The sequence below is a fragment of the Coenobita brevimanus genome, chromosome 6, assembly GCF_032717465.1.
Source record: "Coenobita brevimanus isolate Jiangsu-jjx chromosome 6, ASM3271746v2, whole genome shotgun sequence".
NCBI lineage: Eukaryota > Metazoa > Arthropoda > Malacostraca > Decapoda > Coenobitidae > Coenobita > Coenobita brevimanus.
In genome coordinates this window covers 66778489-66796991 of record NC_136959.1, presented here as the reverse complement: position 1 = coordinate 66796991, position 18503 = coordinate 66778489, and the positions used below count along the sequence as shown (strand labels likewise).

The window sequence follows — 18503 nt, the reverse complement described above, 5'->3', positions numbered from 1 at the left end:
ACATGTCCAAACCACCTCAATCTACCTCTCCTCATCACAACACCAATACACTCCAGTCCCATCCTACCTCTCAACTCTTCCATCGTAAACCCAGCCCCTCCAGGCCTTGGACGCAGGGACGCACTGCACATCCACCTAATCATTGTCATTTCTGTACGTCTGAGCCGCGAATATCTTCCTCCTTCACTGCCCAGGTCTCACTACCATACAGCATTACACTCCTAACACATGCTGCATACAAAGACCCCTTAGTACGTAGGGAGAGTCCTCTCATTGTCAGGAGAGGCAAGAGCTCCCTGAACTTCTTCCAACCACTTCTCACCCCAGCCACAGAGCTAGCTCCAGCCCCACCTCCAGCACACAACATGTCTCCCAAATAACAAAACTCTTCCACACACTCAAGAGATTCACCAGCAAGGTCAATCCTTTCACATCTGACAATCTCCACCTGCCCACCCCAACACGACGTACACATAAAATCAGCATTATCTCGCAGTCTACCTCTGATACCACTACATATCTTATGAACCCATTTATCACAAACACCGCACAAGATGGAATTACTTCCCACGCCCTTGTGGCAAACTGCACATGGCCACTCTCCCTCGTCTTTGACAGTACCGCCACCAACCCTAGATATCATCACTTTTGTTTTATCTGCATTTACCCTTAAACCCTTGTGCCCCATACCATCTCTCCACTTCCTAAACCTTTCCTCCGCCTCCCTTTCGTTCTCTGCAATCAACACCAAATCATCAGCATACAACTCCCACGGGAGTCCATTTCTAAAGTCACGTGAAAGGGCTTCAAGTACCAAGATAAACAACATGGGACTCAAGACTGACCCTTGATGCACACCAACATTCACGGAAAACTCATCACTCAAATCTCCATTCACTCTTACCTGGCTGTGAGCACCCACATACATAGCCATAACCACCCTAACCAGCCACTCCTCCAAGCCAAGCTTTCTCATTGCCCACTTCACCACCTCTTTAGGGACTCTGTCAAAGGTCTTTTCCAAATCAACAAAAACAAAATAAAGATCCCTTCTCCTACCAATATATTTTTCCTGAAGCTGTCAAACAATGAATATGGCATCAGTGGTCCCCCTACCTGGCATAAACCCAAATTGCATCTCATCAATATTCACTCTTTCTCTTATCATACCTTCTAAAACGCTCTCCATTACCTTCATTATCTGATCTAAAAGCTTTACACCTCTATAATTTCCTCTTTCCAGGGCATCACCCTTCCCTTTATACACATTTACAATTACACTCTTCAGCCAATCATCTGGGACAACACACTCATAAATAATCCTATTTATCAGGTCAGTGACTAACCTCACCCCTATATCACCGAGGCCTTCAACATTTCGACAGTCAACCCAGACACACCTGCTGCCTTCCCCACTTTCATCCTGCCTATTGCCTCACTCACAGTAGCAGCATCAATCAAAGGCCAAGGGCCAGACACTGGATCTGCTGGCTCCAAACCTTCCCTGTCCCAGTCAAACTCCTCATTCAACAACCGGTTATAATGCTCTCTCCATGCATCTTTAATATCCTCACTGTTCACCACTACCCTTCCTTCATCATTCTTCACACACTGCTCACCTATAATATCCCAATTATCCCTCTTCACCTGACCTGCCACCCTAAATATCACATTTTTCCTTTCCCCATGATTTAGGTTATCAAGTAATATATATGTGTGTATATATCTATCTATCTATCTATCTATATAGACAGATAGATATATATATATAGATATAGATATAGATAGATAGATATACAGGAAACCACTTGGCTTGTCACTCAGTGTACAGCCAACCATAAGCAGAAGGAAGAGGAAAGAATGAAGGAAAGAAAGACAAAAGAGAGGACGTAAAGTCACCTGTAAACAGAAGAAAGAGGATAGAATGAAGGAAAGAAGGACAGAAGAAAGAGTGTAAAGTCACCCTTAGGCAGAAGAATGAGGAAATAATGAAGGAAAGAAAATCAGAAGAGGAAGGATGGAAGAGAGGAAAGGGCAGCCACCCGAAGCAGCACTACATTGAGTGAGTGGATGGTAGGAACCCCATTTATACTGTATATAAAATAAATAAAATCTATTGCATTCCTCATCAAACATGGAAGGGGGGTCTCACCGAGCATCCTTCAATCTTCTCCAACAGAGCAGTCAACTTCTTCCTGTTCTCTCGGTTGTGCTTTTCCCGCACCTCCTGGGGGTTGACTTCAATCATTTCCTGAGCAGCACTCCCAGGCCCACGCTCTCCTGAATACGATCGTCATTATCATTCGCTTTGTTCATTACAGTACTATAAAACCTCACTATAATGGACTAATTGGGGCCCAAGCCATTCTGAAAAAAGTGAAATTCTGATAAAAGCGACATCTGGACTTCCCCCTGCTAACCCAGACCTTTTCCGATATATCCGACTTTAGTCCAGATTGCACCAACGGTTTTTAAACCGTTTTCACTACCACTGCAGTACTGTACTGTATTATACATTCACTACAATAATTAAATGGTATAATATATATAATTATACTGTACTGTACACTGATAAACTTATTTTTTATTTACCTTACCATGGTGAATATAGCTGAAATGGTCTGGGAGTCCGTACTCCTTCTGGGTGTATTGGACTTTTTCCAATATACAGTATAAGAAATTTTGTCTGGTAGCTCCTTGATTCTGATAACAGCAAATTCCGGTCTAATGAAGTCTGTTATATCGAGGTTTTACTGTATGTATATTCTATACAGTAATGTTCCATGCATGCATAGGTCAGCCTTTTTTTCACCTAATGCCTGCTCTCCAAACTGCATGGTATCCTGCGGCATTCCGGTAAGTTTTCTAACCCTATGAATCCTTCTCAGGACCTCATCCTGTGTTTTCTTTTGTCTGCCTGCAGAGGCTGTCCATTCCACATTCAGGTTTGTGCGGCACCTCAACCAGTTACTCTCATGCATTCTATCTACTTGTCCAACCAACCTCAGCCTACCCTTGTGCATCACTTCACTAACATTCTCAATGCCCAGTCATCCTCTGCCATCTCTACACATTGCTCTGTACCTCCACGTGGCACTAATCATCCTCTTCACCATTCCAATGTCACTGCACTGACATCTGCGAACATCTTCCTCTTTCAAAACTATGATCACCGCATGACTTCCTATTATTTCACAGAGGTGGGTACATTAAAGAAACAAGGAAAACATAAAAGTAGGAAAAGCTAGCAACATTGTCCACTAAAATGAGTCCTTCACATGGAAATTTGCTGGTGGAAAATAACATTATATCTGGTGCAAACTGAAGGGACAAAATTTTTATACTTTACTGCAAAAATACAATTAATCAATAACTGTACCAACTTACTATAATCTTACCTGTGATGGACAGTTCTAACAGAGTTGTAAGAAGTGATTTCTGCTCAGTGATCAGGTGAGACAGCTGATACATTTCACTCTCCAGATCTGAAAGGAAACAGAACAATATGCAAAAGCTTGTTCAAAGATAAATCACCACTTCTGACAGCACTTTTGCTATTAACTCCACAATAAATGATGATAACGATGATGAAGATGACAACGACGGTGATGATGATGATGATGATGCACCTTTTATGCTATCCACTCCTCTCTTGATATGAGGCTAAACCACTGATCCTACTTGGTGGACTTTTGAAGCTTGAAGCACTTTTCAACTGACTGCCCTTTCTGATGCCTACCAATGATCCTAGGGTGGAAGTGAACGCTTCACCCTTCAATCAATAGCAGGCACTCTAACCCACTAGAGCAAGGCTGCAGTGTAAGTTAAAGAAAAATTGCCTATCACAGCTCCACTGCTACCCATTCAGTTGTCAGTTCCAACAATTTATAGTATCAACTTAAGGAAAAAGTTGTGAAACTCTGGAATGCATCCCAGGCTTACAATGAAAAAGTAAAACCTCACTATAACGGACTAATTGGAGTCCAAGCCATTCCCAAAAAAGTGAAAGTCTGATAAAAGTGACATCCGGACTTCCCCCTGCTAACTCAAGACTTTTTCTGATATATCAGACTTTAGTCAGGATCGCACCAACGGTTTTTCACTGCCACTGCAGTACTGTACTGTATAATAAATTCACTACAATAATCTAATGGTATAATATATATATAATAATACTGTACTGTACACTGATACATATGTCTTTCATTTACCATATTGTGGTCAAAATAGCTGAAGTGGTCAGGCAGTCTGGACTGCTTCTGGCTTTATTGGACTTTTCCTGATATGTAAGAATTTAGTCTGGCTGGCTCCACGAGTCCGATACAAGTGAATTCCGGTATATTGCAGTCCATTATATTGATGTTTTACTATACAAGCAAACCCCGGTTTAACGGTGCAATTGGCTAAGTAAAAACCCATCCCTAGGCAGGGTATCGTAAATCTAGGACGATTTAACATGTCAAGTACAGTATAGGGATGCATTTTTGAGCCTTGGGTTCCCCATCAACCAAGTCCTAAACCCACCCAAATGAGTTAAAAAAAAATTTAAAGCCAACATGAACAGCGTAACAGCTGTAAAAGAAGCTAACATAAGCCAAATACCTGCTAATAACTCCCTAAAACCAACAAATAAACGTGAAAACCATAAAAAATAGGTCAGAAAATATCAAACACCTCTCACCACTTACTTCTTGTAGGTCCATGTCCGGTCCTGGCTGTCATCATGAGGTGACGATGGGATCTGATGCCTATCGCAGAACTAGGGGTAGGCTTACGATAGACAGGGTAGGGTGGTATTTCTATCCCCATCACTAACCCAGACTATCGCATATAGGGATATCGTAAACTGAGGTTTGCCAGTACTTGTAGTGCACTTTATTATCACAATCATGCTATAGTACTGTCAACACCAAACTACATGCACATTACACACTACACTTCCAATTCAAAATTCAACTGAAATGGTGTCGCTTAACTAAGCCTCGGAGTCCTGGGGGGGGGGGGGGTAAAGGTCCTCACCATCTGCCCCTCTCCCAATGATGACCCAGCAAGATGCCTGGAATCACTGTCTGACTCACTTCTTCATTTCTGAAACATTTGCCGTCTAACTTCCTTTCTGTTTTTTTTTTTTTTTTTTTGTTTTTTTTTTTTTTATGTGTCCGACTCTGGGCAAAGGCTCAGGGCCTATTTCTTGGGGGCAGTTGCCTATCCCAAGGCCCAGTAGTCCTCCTACACCTCCACATGTCACCACTTCGGCGCTAACACCCACCGTCCATATTGAATACATGCTAGGGCTGTCTCATACAGGACTGGTGTATTGGTATTAGCGGGGGTATTTTTACGACATGTCGGCGGGTCATCTGGTAGATCAGGAAAGTCTGCTTTCATGAAATTCAAATCCTTAAACTGTTCCCTGCCCCAGCCGGGATTCGATCCTGGGTCCGTTAGGACCGCAAGCCGCCTCTCTACCGATTCAGCTGTGCACCACCTCTCCTCCTCTAAAGCTCACCTTCTCTTCCTACACGAGACTCAGCTGTCTAAGGCAACTGATAGCAAACCCATCTCTCTGTCTTCCTACTTTGTCCATACTCATTTCAAAGCCAAAGCTAGCCGTTGCGTATATGTATGCAATGACTCAACTTGCTCTTGTGTTCCTGAACTTGATTCTTCTGAATTCTCTACTCTCTGGCTTCGGATTTCCTGCTGTTCTCTGACTAAATATATCTGTGCTGTTTACTTATCCCTTAATTCTACTGACTATGAAAAATTCTTTGACTATCTTACTTCTATGATAGAACACATCCTATCCATTTCCCCTTTCTTTGAAATCTCCATTCTAGGAGATTTCAATGTTCACCACCACCTTTGGCTCTCCTCTCCTTTCACTGATCACCCTGGTGAACAAGCCTACATCTTTTCCATCCTTAACCTGTGGATTGCACAATTACCTTTTTTTTCCCCACCCCATGGTGTGCAAAATGTGAAGAAAAAAAAAAAAAAATTTTTTTTAGTTTTTGTTTACTATAAACTTCAAGATAAACATCGAGGTCATCATCTGGTAAAAAAAAAAAATAATGATCTCTCTCTCTCTCCACTTTTGGATAAGGCCATGTGCAAGTTTACGTAAGGGAGTAGTGAAAAAATGAAAAAACAAAAGCAAATTTTTTTTTTGCTTTTGTTTACTATAAACTTGAAGATAAACATCCATGACATCCTCTGGTGAAAAGAAAAAATCTTTCTCTCTCCATCTTTGCACAGCGCCATGCATAAGTTTGCATAGGGGTGGAGTAGTTAGGGTGATGCACAACCAGCACAGCCTGAGCTGTGGCCCGCAACGTGATGCTACCCAGCTGAGCTATGGCTCGCAATTCACAGGTTAATGATCTACAGCAGCTTGTACAGCACCCTACTCATATTCCTGACTGCCTTGGAGAGAGTTCCAACATACTTGACCTCTTCCTTAAAACTAATCCTCCTGCTTACGCTGTAAATCTTTCCTCTCTCATGGGCTCCTCTGATCACAACTTTATCACCTTAACCTGTCCTATTGCTCCTGTGGACCCTCCAAAGAAACGTCGGTTGTGGCACTTTGGAGCTGCTGATTGGGAGGCCCTCAGGCAGTACTTCTTTGATCTTCCCTGGAATGACTATAGCCCGGAATCCTGGCTCCATCAGATAGGCCAAAAAAATTTCACCATGTTCTGTCGTATCGTATCACATATACGCATCTGATTGAGTCAATGTGAACGCTGTCACGTTAAAAAGGGATGCCAGTCCCTGGTTATGCACTTCTCTGCACAAAATTTATCCAGCCAGCTTTGTCTCTTGTCCGTCCCATAGTCTCACCGACTTCCATACCTCTCTTCCTCACACACTCATCCACCATATCCCTCCAACTTCTTCTTGGCCTACCTCGTCTCCTCCCTCCTTCAAATTCATTCAGATATACAGCTGCCGCAAACCGACTTAGGACCTCCCCCCACAAGGTATTAAAAAATACAGAAATCATAATATATCACAATGTTTGTTCGTGAAATGCCATTCACTAATATGAAATCATGTTTCCCTTGTTTATCTGGACCAGTTGGATGCATTTCGGCATGGAATCACTTAGATCTCTAAAGAAATCTATGGACATTTCTTTGCACCAAACATTTGTCAGTTCAGTCTTGAGGTTGTCCAGATTGGGTGTCTTCTTCTCTGCCATGATTTTCTTCATTTTTGTCTAGCAGTTCTTTATCAGATTTAGAACCAGACTGTTGCCAGGCCAGTCGAGGACCTCAATCCGATTATCCTGAAGCCATTTTGTCACCTTTCTTGACTTATGACATGGAGCTGAATCGTGCATGAAAAAGTCGCACCTATGAATAGCAAAAAAGTTTAACAAATGATCTTTCAGAACTTGAATGTACTGGCCACCATTCACCATCAAGTTCTTAGGAAGAAAGTAGAGACCTCCCCTTCCCATTTCACCTGAGAAACACCCCCATATCATCACTGACTGGGTGATTAACAGTCAGCACTGTGTAAGCAGGGTCATATCAACTACGGGAGGAAGGGCGACGAACCTTGGCAGAACGCACCTGGAACACTTGAAATATTCTTTCATTGGAAAACATGACTTTTCTCCACTCATCCGATGTCCAGTGTGCATACTTCTTGGCAAACTGAATGCACTGCTTCTTTCATGCAGTCAGTGAGAAGCGGTTTCTTGGCTGCGGTGTGGCTTGGCAAACCCAGCTCCTTCTGCAAGTGCTGTTGGAGGGACGTCTTGTAACAGCTGGGGATGAATTCTCTTCAATTCTGCTGCTGTCAGTCAAGGATTCTTGATTACTTCCTTCTTCAGAAGCGTATCTGTACCTCTGGAAGTCATCCTCTTCTTTCCACTGCCATGCTTGTGCTCTGGTACGACATAGGGTAGCAGGCCGCGCACTGCAGCAAGAATCTTCGTGACAGTTGACTTTGTGCGTTCAGTACGTTCACAAATCATGTTGACAGGGACATTATCCTGCCTCCATGCAATGATATGGACCCTCTCATCCCCTGAGCAGTACTTTCCAGGCATGACAACTCGACTCTAGGAAAATAACAGGGCAAACAGTAATGCATACGAAAAAAGAGGGATGTGCAAACTCAGAGGGACGGGAACATATACTCTCACTCTCGCTTCTGGGCAAGCACTGATGTGCTGAGTGTTTCACCACCTCCCGCCAACACCAGAGAAGTTGCCAGTTACTTCTTGCCCAAAAAATTCACTTGGTAGGGGTGGAAACACAAAGCAAAGACAGACAACTCTCCCATAGCAATTCTGTGTGTAGGTCCTAAGTCAATTTGCGGTGGGTGTATCTTTTTCACCACTCTATTGTTATCCATTCTCTCCACATGACCAAACCATCTCAGTGCACTCTCTTCGATTCTGGTGTCCACAGACTTCCTCACTCTGCATCTTTCATGAATCACAACATTCCATATCCTGTCCACTCTCTGTACTCCACATACTGTACATTCCTCAGCAGTCCCATCTCACTGCTCTCACTCTTGACTTTTCATTTTCATGCCACACCACAGTCTCACATCAGTACCTTAAGGCTGCCAATAACACTCCTTCATGTAACCCTTGTGCAGCTGCAACACTCAAGCCTCTGTTTTTTATCAAGGCCTTCACTGCACCAGCTACTTTCCTTCCTTGTTTCACTCTACTTTCCACTTCTTTTGCACGTTTTACTCTCTTTTCTCACACTGTACCCAGGTATTTGAAGTCTCTCACCAATTCCAGTCTCTATTCAGTGTAACATCACACTGGGAATCACCTTCTCTCTCAATAACCATCACTTTACTCTTCTCTACATTTACTCTCAAAATGCAATGCTCGCAGACATCTACAAAACTGCACTAGTCTACCAAGCTCTTGTCCGGTACTTGCAAGTAACACTGCATCATCAGCGTACAACATATTTGAGATATTCCATCCATCACCATTCACTGCCAACACCATCACTCTCTCCATTGCTCAAGTTTGTACTTCTCTAATCACCCCATTCATATATATACTGAACCACCATGGAGACGTCACACAACCTTGTTGCACGCCCACATTGATTGTGAGCCAATCACTTAGATGCTCATTTACTCTTACACATGCCTCACTACCATCATAAAAACTCATGACATCACCTGGCAGCTTACCATCTCCACTGTACAAACGCAAAACCTTCCACAACCCTTCTCTGCCTACTTTGTCATGCGAAGTAATTTTATGAGTTTTCCGTGAATCACTGAGAATCACAGGATGGGTTTAGGAAGACAAAAAAAAACACACACACACACACTGACAGGTGTGCCAGATGATTCTCCTCACACCTATAAGAGAAACAAATTAACTGTCGAAACTTGAAAACATGGTTCTGGGGTCGGCCAGGGGAGCATATAAATGCACTACCTCATGGCAATTGGTGGGTTAAGTTCACAGTACTGTATATCACGGAAAAGGTTGTACAGTACTGCTATTTATAAAGCTGATCATCTAGGTTCTTTCAATTTACAGCACAACTACCAGCTGTGTGATGAAAACTGTGATATTTTAGAACATCACAGAAAAATTCCCTCTTAAAGTTCCATTACTATATTTAAAGATGACTTGCCAGTTTCTCAATTTACAGTACCAAGTGTGTGGATAAAGTTGAGATATTTTAGAACACACCCCTGATATTTATCAGTGACCATATGTATTTGAGATCTCTTATTGTATATGCTGAAAATGGAAGGGTTTCACATACATGATATCTCCTTGGCCGTGTCGATGAACTGCATATAGTTATCATACACATTCTTCTTGAGCTCTGCATTGGTCTTTTCTGCCAGCTGTTGTATTCGCTGGCGCTGTTGCCGCAACTCCAAGTCTCCCACACTGCTCTGACTGAGGCTCTGCACATCTGTGGTGAGAACAAAAAATGACAAACTGACTAAGAGACTATGTGATATACCCTATGTGTAAGTGACATGAAAGGGGAGAGAGGAACGAGGAGACTGAGGATGAGATGGAAGGATAAGGTCGAGAGATATATGGGCAAGGGTATGTGAACTGGAAAGATAACAGCATGATGGCAGGGGACAGCAAGACATGGAGCCGATTTGTGGCCATCGTTTCTGGGATTATGGTCTCTGGCTACAGGTAAAGAGATAAACAGGTTAGGTTTGATTAGGCTGGATTGGTTAGATTATATTATACTAGATTTAGCCTAATTAGATTAGGTTGTCAGACCAGGTGGGGATAACTTAGATTATGCTACATTTCGTAAGGTAAGTTTAAGCTCAGTTGCAGTGGGATGGGTTGGGTTGGCCTGAATTGGGTAGAGTAGATTATATTTTATATGACCATCATATGATTAGGGTATGTTGCATCAGTCAGATCAGATCAGATAAGGTTAAGGCATGTTTGGTTATATCAGGTTAGGTTATGCTAAATATGGTTTGGTTAGCAGAGCAAACTGAGGTGGAATGAACTGGTGTTGGTACCTAATTAATATGAAAGATTTTTCAGAATCTAGAAGAAAGCCAAGTTTTCAAAAACTGTATATACTTCAAATCGAAATGAAATGGCTGGAGTTGCAGATGTCAGGGGTAAGACCAAATGATATACCTAGGGGAGGGCAAAAAGATGTAACTATCATGGATAAGTTAAATCCTGTTAAGTTTGGTTTGTGCAATGCTCACTGACTATACGAACCATCAAACAGTACCATGGATAAAACTAAAGAATGACAAGGCTAAGACCAGAGAAAGTGGGCTTCCTGGAATGAGCACACCCCTTTGGTACAATTTTTAACTCTGACAATTCTCTACATCAATCATGTCCGCAACTTCCCCACCTTGTGCTTCCCATTTCCCACGTAACTGCTTAGGTTTGGTCATCGTTAGGGATTTGCAAGAGAAATGCATGTTAAAAATGAATAACTTGCACTAAAAACCACCAGGAAACACAAAATTTGAAAGAATAAAAGAAGCACATTTGTAAAAATATGATAAAAAATAAATAAAATAAAGAAATAATAAACAAATTAAATACAGTACTGTAAATAAATAAATAAATAAATGACAATAATAAATCTGGGACTTTCACAATTAGAACAGGCTCTGTTAGGTTTTATGTGTGTACTATCTCTAAATAAGGATCTGCAACTAAACATGGTAAAATTTACGAACAGCTCATATTCACAGACGCTGAAAAGTTTCATCATGGTGTAATTAATTTATGCCACTCAAGTTCTGCAGAAATAACTAATATGATATCAAGGTTCAGACTGAAATTGTTGTTTCCAGCATTAAATTAAGTCCCGTCAGGCTAGGTTTCCATGTAAAATTCATTCCTTTAGAGCAGGCTTGGGTCCAAGTACAAGTACAGGTGTACTTGTACCTAAGTACAAAATCTTGAGTACTTGTACTTGAGATTTTAAAAAATTAATGTACTTGTAGGCTACTTGGGCCAAATGTACTTGAAAAAATCAAGCATTTTCAAGTACTTTTCAGATGCAGTACAAACATGTAAGGTACAGCCGCGTCAATAAGTAGAAATACACATCTGCTCACATTATCTATTGCAGAGTCTCCTAATGGTAAGATGTGGAACCATTTCACTTACTGCCTGGTGCACTGGTCATCAATGTGCAAATAGGTGAGGGAATTAGTTCTAAATCTTACTAGCAATGGATACCACAGTAAACTAAACGAGTAAATGTGTATCATTTCTCCTGAACGCAACTGTACATTGCTTAAATAATTAACTGACAATAACTGCTTTGTCAATGGCATTAAACTGATTATTATACATTACAATATTTATTTCAACTGAATATAAATCAATTTATATCATAATAATAACTTAAGCTCAATTGATACTAGTCCTATCTGGCAACTCTAATGCACACACTTCATCTCAACAGGCACCCGCATGTTTACTTTCTTCCTGTCTGCAACCTCTCACTTCAGTAGCTGTCTTTCTTTAGCCATCATTTACAGCACCCCGAGTGGTACCATGGCATTATCTAAGCATTTTGACATATGGAGCCACTTCAATTTACCATAGGATACTACTGGCTATTTCAGGGCAGTCTGCATGCAGTGTGATGTTGGTATACCATGCTCCAAAAGTGACCTGACCTGACCACACCTGACCTCTAGTGACTTAATGAAAACCGGAACTTCATATTTTCTTTATAGTCATACAACTATGTTCCCAATAGAAAGTATGGCGAAACTGTGTGCGTTAGCGTCAATAAGCACTGAAATTTGTCAGATATTGTGATGAACATATACCAAGATTGAATCTGATGATGCTGACTGCTGACCTGATCTCAAACTTGTATGAGCTTTTGTTGTATGGTGAAGCTAACTGTACAACAACCTAAAAAACTAAATTTGTTGGAATATGGCTTACAAAATTACATTAGAAGACTAAAAGTTTTTGGTTGAATTTGGATTTTTTTTTGGTGTTAAAACATCGCAAATAAATGCGAGATAACCTATGCCAAGTAGCAAACTTTTATTACTGATGGTTTTTAGCTATCACAAGCTTTTTCCAGTGTGTGCATTAAAAGCATCCCATCCCCACCCCCACCTGGCCCCACACAGGTTGAGCTTAAATATTTATTAGTGTTTAAATATCTGCCATTATCATTTTCTCATAAACTGCAAACCAAGGAAAATATATTTTAATTCCGTATTTATAAAGACTGCAAGTATCACACTTATGTTTTGTATCACAAATTTCATTGCAAGCCAAGAGAAATATAACTGTCTTCCATGTTTTTAAAGATTACAAGTACCACACTTATGTTTTGAATCACAAATTTCCTTTTTATTAGTAAATTCTGGATTATCAATTAAACTTGGATATTTATCTAAATTTGTATCATTACTCTTACCAGACAGTGGGTTCACTTCTGATCAACTTCAATCACTTGGCACTAAGGGCAGCTATTAATGCCGTGCAGACAGATCTTTACCCACTTAAGGCCCTGTGGGCCTGGGTTCATATTCTAAAATATGAGAACTGAATGGATAAAAGATTTTTTTTTTTTAGCTCATTTCCATTTTAGTAAGACTACTGTATTTATTACCATCATATGCTTCTTTAGACACTGGCTACTGAATCTGAAATACACATCACTGAAAAATAATAGTAACAATAAATAACCTGTTGAAATGTACTGTACTTGTACTTAAGTATGTTCTTAAGTATTTAGGCTTGGACTTAAGTACTATGCAAATCTTCTGTACTTGCACTTGTACTTACTTTTCTTCAGTACTTGTACTTACATACTGCCACCTGTACTTGAACCCAAACCTACTTTGTACAGTGATTAACAACTTCAAAAATACACATTTCCAATCAAAACTTCCATACATTTAATAAAGAAAAAAATACAATTTTATGTTATAAGAATGATAGCTCTCCTAGAATTTTGTTCTAAACACAATAATTATATACCTAATATTATAGATGGTGGTAGGTGGTGACAACCAGCATGTTACTTGATGTAGTGCTGCCTACTTCTTTCATCATCTTCATTCTTTTTCTGTGTCTGCCCTCCTCTTTTCCTATTTCTCCCATCTTTCCTGTCACTTTTTGTTACTCTTCTTTCCTTTTCAGGTGGCTTTACAGTGAGTGACACGTTGAATTGTTTCCTGTAAGCCAGGAAACCATTTACAACTCTGGGTGTTAACCATATAACCAACCCATATGTGTTCCCTACATGTCACCAAGTGGGTTGGCAGAGGGTTAATATCCCTCCCCATAAAACAACTAACTCCAAGACAAATGACCACCCCTTACATGATTGTGGAATCTGGCTGTATATAGTTAGACTGATGTTATAGAAAACAGTACCAACTACACTCTTTGGATGGAAAATCTGCTACCATGGTGTCACTTGGTCTCATCAGTTTTCATGTACGCAGAAGCTGTACTTGATGATATAGCTAAAACATCTATTCTTTGTAACACTTCCATCACAAGTGATATCCTCCGATCTCCTCACTTGTGATCCAATGAAGGTGATCGTTTTCCTCTGCTGCTTCGGTGTTCTGCCCTAGTGACACTGCGGGCAACCCAAAAACAACAACGACAACAAAGTGCCAGTATGGGAGAATATGTGGGATGTAATTTACAATGCATACAAACATGAATATTCTCAGAGAACTGATCAGATGGAGGCATCATTAAGATAATCAATTTCTGGAATTACACCCAACTAATGGACACTGAATTAATACGTTCATTACTGAGCTTATGCAATTCTAATGCTACTGCATATGAGTTTTTTACTGCATCCACATTAAAATACTCTAATCTAACCTAAAGTACCTTAATCTAATCTAACCTAACTTTACCTAAGTTTAACACAGATACGATAGTGGATGGAGCCAGTAGCTGGACAATCACCCACTCCTTAAACATTATGAACTAAAAGTGCATTTGCAACAGATGTGTATAAAAGAGAAACTGCTTTAAGATGCATAAACTAAATGGTGAACATACTAAATTCAATCTTCATTAGATGGGTGCAATTTCAAAATAATACCGGAAAGATAGGTTAATGTACATAATGGAATACAGCTGTAGCACAATTCAAAATGTACTGAATTGAATGATGGATTCCTAGCAACTGGTATCAAAGACCATATGGCACTAATTCAAAGAACATATACTTGTATATGATTAGCAATGGAAGAGAAACAGGAAAGAGGACTAAAAATGGTCTTGGCATAGAAGTGGTCTTGGTACAGAGGTGGTCTTGGTACAGAGGTGGTCTTGGTGTAGAGGTGGTCTTGGCATAGACATGGTCTTGGTGTAGAGGTGGTCTTGGTGTAGAAGTGTAGAAATGGTCATGGTGTACAGGTGCTCTTGGTTCAGAAGTGGATTTGGCATTGAAATGGTCTTGGTGTAGATGTGGCCTCGACACTGAAATGGTCCTGGTGTTGAGGCAACCGTGCCACTGAAGTGGTCTTGGCACTGAAATGGTTTTGGTGTTCAAGTGAGTTTCGTGTAGAAGTGTACTTTACACTGAAGCAGCTTGGCAACTGAGAGGTCTGGTGATGATTACCGACTGCCCCCATTATAACGATGAGATGAATTTGGGAAAGCCCATCGCTGAGCCAGGGTATCATTAAACAGGGATGTTATAACACAGAAATTATAGGGATGCATTTGGGAGCCTTGAGATCCCCCCCCCTCAACAAAGTCCAAAACCCACCCATATGAGTCCAAAACAAGCTTCTGGCTTACCAAAACCAAACAGCTTTAAATCATGCTAAACTAAGCCTAAAAGCAGTTTATACTCACGTAAACCCAAAAATAAAATCCAAAAATCAGCAAAAATAAGTCCGAAAAAATTAAACTTGTTAAACTGTACCCGGTACCCTAAAATGACTGCGTTCACCCCACCTATGACTAAAACACATTAATTTAAGTCTAAAAAGTTTACAAATCAATCTAAACACAAACATCGTCTAAAATATCATCAAAATCAGTTAAAAAAACTAAACCCATTGGATAAACTGGCCATCAATAGGCGGGGAACAGTGTTAATTTTTTCACATCACTAAAGTGGGGGAACTGGCATAAGTGCTTCAGCATTCCTCCGAGTGGCACCCTGAGGGACAAAGGTCGGATACAGAGTGGTCATCAGGACTATTTTCAGGGTGGTTAATTACCTTTCCCTGCTGGAATATTTGGCATTATTTTGGAAACATGTACTGTACTGTACACTCAACTAATGTAAAGTGAAATTCATATGTTTGCCATTTAGTTTATGCAATTTTAATTATTTTTTCTTCTATATACAACTGTTGCAAATTCACTTTTTAGGGCTAAGTAGATCAGGAGTGGGAGTGGGAGTTGTTCAGCTTGTAGCTCCGTCTGTTATCGAATCTTCATCCAGAGTAGATTAGGTTAGGTTAGGCTAGGTTGTTAGATTAAATTAGGTTGGGTTAGGTTAAATTAGATGCAGTGAGAGACAGAGATAGGAACTGGAAACCCCCATCTTTTCTTATATATGAAGAAAAGCACTTGCAACAAATGCTTCTATAAGAGAAAATGCTTAAAACTGCTTAAATTCTGCACTGAGCATATTAATTTCAGTGTCAGTTAGTTGAGTGTATTTCCAAACATATCCCGAATATTTCCCACTTTTCATCATCACATTCCGCCAAACCTACGATTGTTTGCCTTACTCAAAGTACTCAAAGGTGGTTTTTGTTTCCAACTGGATGTTAAGTTTGGCTGGATTATGTTAAGTTAGGTTATTGGGCACAGTTAAGCTAGGATAGGTTAGCTTTAGTTACACTTAGGTCAGGACAGTCCCTTCCATCATTATGCTGATGAGTCAAACGAGTTGACATTACTAGAGGACTGGAGCAACAAGTGGCTTCTGACCTTCAACCCTGCAAAATGCAAAACAATGCACTTTGGAAGCCATAATCAAAGATGTGACTACAGCCTGAATGGAATCATCTTCGCAAAGTCTGCAGTGGAAAAGGACCATGCAGTCCTGATCTCAATGGACCTGAAGTCCTCAACACACATAGCCATGGTAGGAGGAAAGGCCAACAGCAGACTTGGAATCATAAAAAGGAACTTCGAGTACCAGAACAAGGGGATGCTATGACCGCTGTATACCACCCTGGTCAGACCAATTCTAGAATATGGAGCATAGTGCTGGTCCCCACATCTTGTCAATGACTTCGACTTACTGGAGAGGGTCCAGCGCAGAGCCACAAAACTAGTACTGGAGTTGGCTAATTTTGAGTATGAAGAAAGATGTTCAGCCTTAGGAATGCAGACGCTGGAGGACAGAAGGACACGGGGGGACATGATAGAGGTCTTCAAGATCCTCCATGGGCATGACAATGTTCCCACCTTCAAGTTCTTCATGTTGAGCACCACAAACCTGAGAGGCCATCCCTTCAAGCTAGACAAAACCAGTGCACCGGAGAATGACAACGAGGGCGAACTCTTTCAATCAGGGCAATAAATAAGTGAAATGCCCTACCTGACCATGTGGTCACAGAACCAACTATAGCCGCCTTTAAATCGAGATATCATCACCCTCATAAAGAAATTCCCTTGTCATTTTTCGGCGATTTCTGGATTTTTGCCTAAATCAATTCTTCATCACATGGTGCATCTATTGGTCTTGCTGCCTTTGCCAGGTCTAGGGTGTGAGTGGTCTGAAATGCACCTCAAGTTTCTACCTAAGTCATTTAAAAGTTAAGAAAAAGAGACAGGTTTTTCTCAATTTCCCGAAAAGCAGAAAAAATGACTTAGGCAGTTTCTTTATAAGGGTGACAATATAATAAGCATGTGGGTATAACACATAGGTAGGCTGGTACCAGTACAGTTAATAAAGGTGGGGTCTACACAAGAAGATCTCTTCTTATTCCCCCACTAACCATGACTAGATAAGCAAAACATAATGAAGAGAGAAATCTGTTTTGTACACAGGAAAAATAATCCAATATATTACCAATATGCCAGGAATCGAACCCGGGACTCTCAGGTGAGAGCCAGGCAGCATACCACTACGGTACACCACGACCAGGTGTTCGATTCCCAGCATATTGGTAATATATGGGATGGATTGCAGAACACAGCTAAAAACATCAGGGAAACAGATTTTGCATGAAACAGTTATTTACCAATCCAGATATAAAAAGAAAACACAGTATCAGGAAGAAGACCTTATTTGGTGAGGTGCTTCTAGTGCTTCAAATAATGCGTATGTTTACCCGCTCCTTTTATGTTTTTTAACTGAAGTAAATGGCTATGCCAGCCGCTAAAAAAAAAAAAAAAAAAAAAAATGAAAACACCAAAGTGGGCGTACACCAGCAATCAAATTCAAGTTAGTGCACATATCCTCGTCTGCAGTGTTCCTGTAACACATAATATAGGTGCCGAAAGAAAGTTTGATGCATGAAATGGAACAATAACACTGCTAACGCTGCCGCTCTTACATTTTTCAGCATTATAATCCTCAGCTGTCAATTTTTTCACCAGCAGATCTGCCATGTTTGTTTACTATGACATGAGCATGGTTCTCGGTATGGTTTCGGGATATACCTTCGTTTCGGCAATCCGATTCTATTATTTGTTGAATTAAATGTTTATTGTTGTAAAAGTACGCATACTTTACAAGTTTTCCTAAGTTCCATGCTTACGTCTTCATTGTGTTTTAAATACTTGATTAGCGAATTTCCCTTGCACTGAACTGAACTGCTTCAAATTTTCATAAACATCGGTCCACGCGTTTAGAAGTGGCTGAATAAACCCGTGAACAAGCACTGCCGAAAGAACATTTGTAAACGTTCGCGTACTTGGGCAACCGTCGCATATGCACCCGTGAGCATTCGTTCATTTCGGCTCCAGAATGTCTATGTGCACGTCCACTTGCTACGTTCGCAAGTGCTGATGTTCGTTCGCCAAGAGTAATTCCACAGACAACGGTCCA

At 40.7% G+C, this 18503-nt stretch overlaps 1 protein-coding gene across 2 annotated transcripts in view; it reads right to left on the bottom strand.

Annotated features, from left to right (window-relative positions):
• The window catches only part of Exo84 (exocyst complex component Exo84), a 62530-nt gene extending 44466 nt beyond the window's left edge, over positions 1–18064 (bottom strand). For both annotated transcript variants that reach the window (XM_080272834.1, XM_080272842.1), the window contains exons 1-4: positions 18010–18064; positions 9777–9932; positions 3399–3485; positions 2153–2280 (exon numbers count right to left, since the gene is read on the bottom strand). In XM_080272834.1, coding sequence (XP_080128960.1) covers positions 2153–2280; positions 3399–3485; positions 9777–9932; positions 18010–18064 — 426 coding nt within the window. The remainder of the gene's footprint in view (positions 1–2152; positions 2281–3398; positions 3486–9776; positions 9933–18009) is intronic.
• Between the last annotated feature and the right edge of the window lie 439 nt (positions 18065–18503).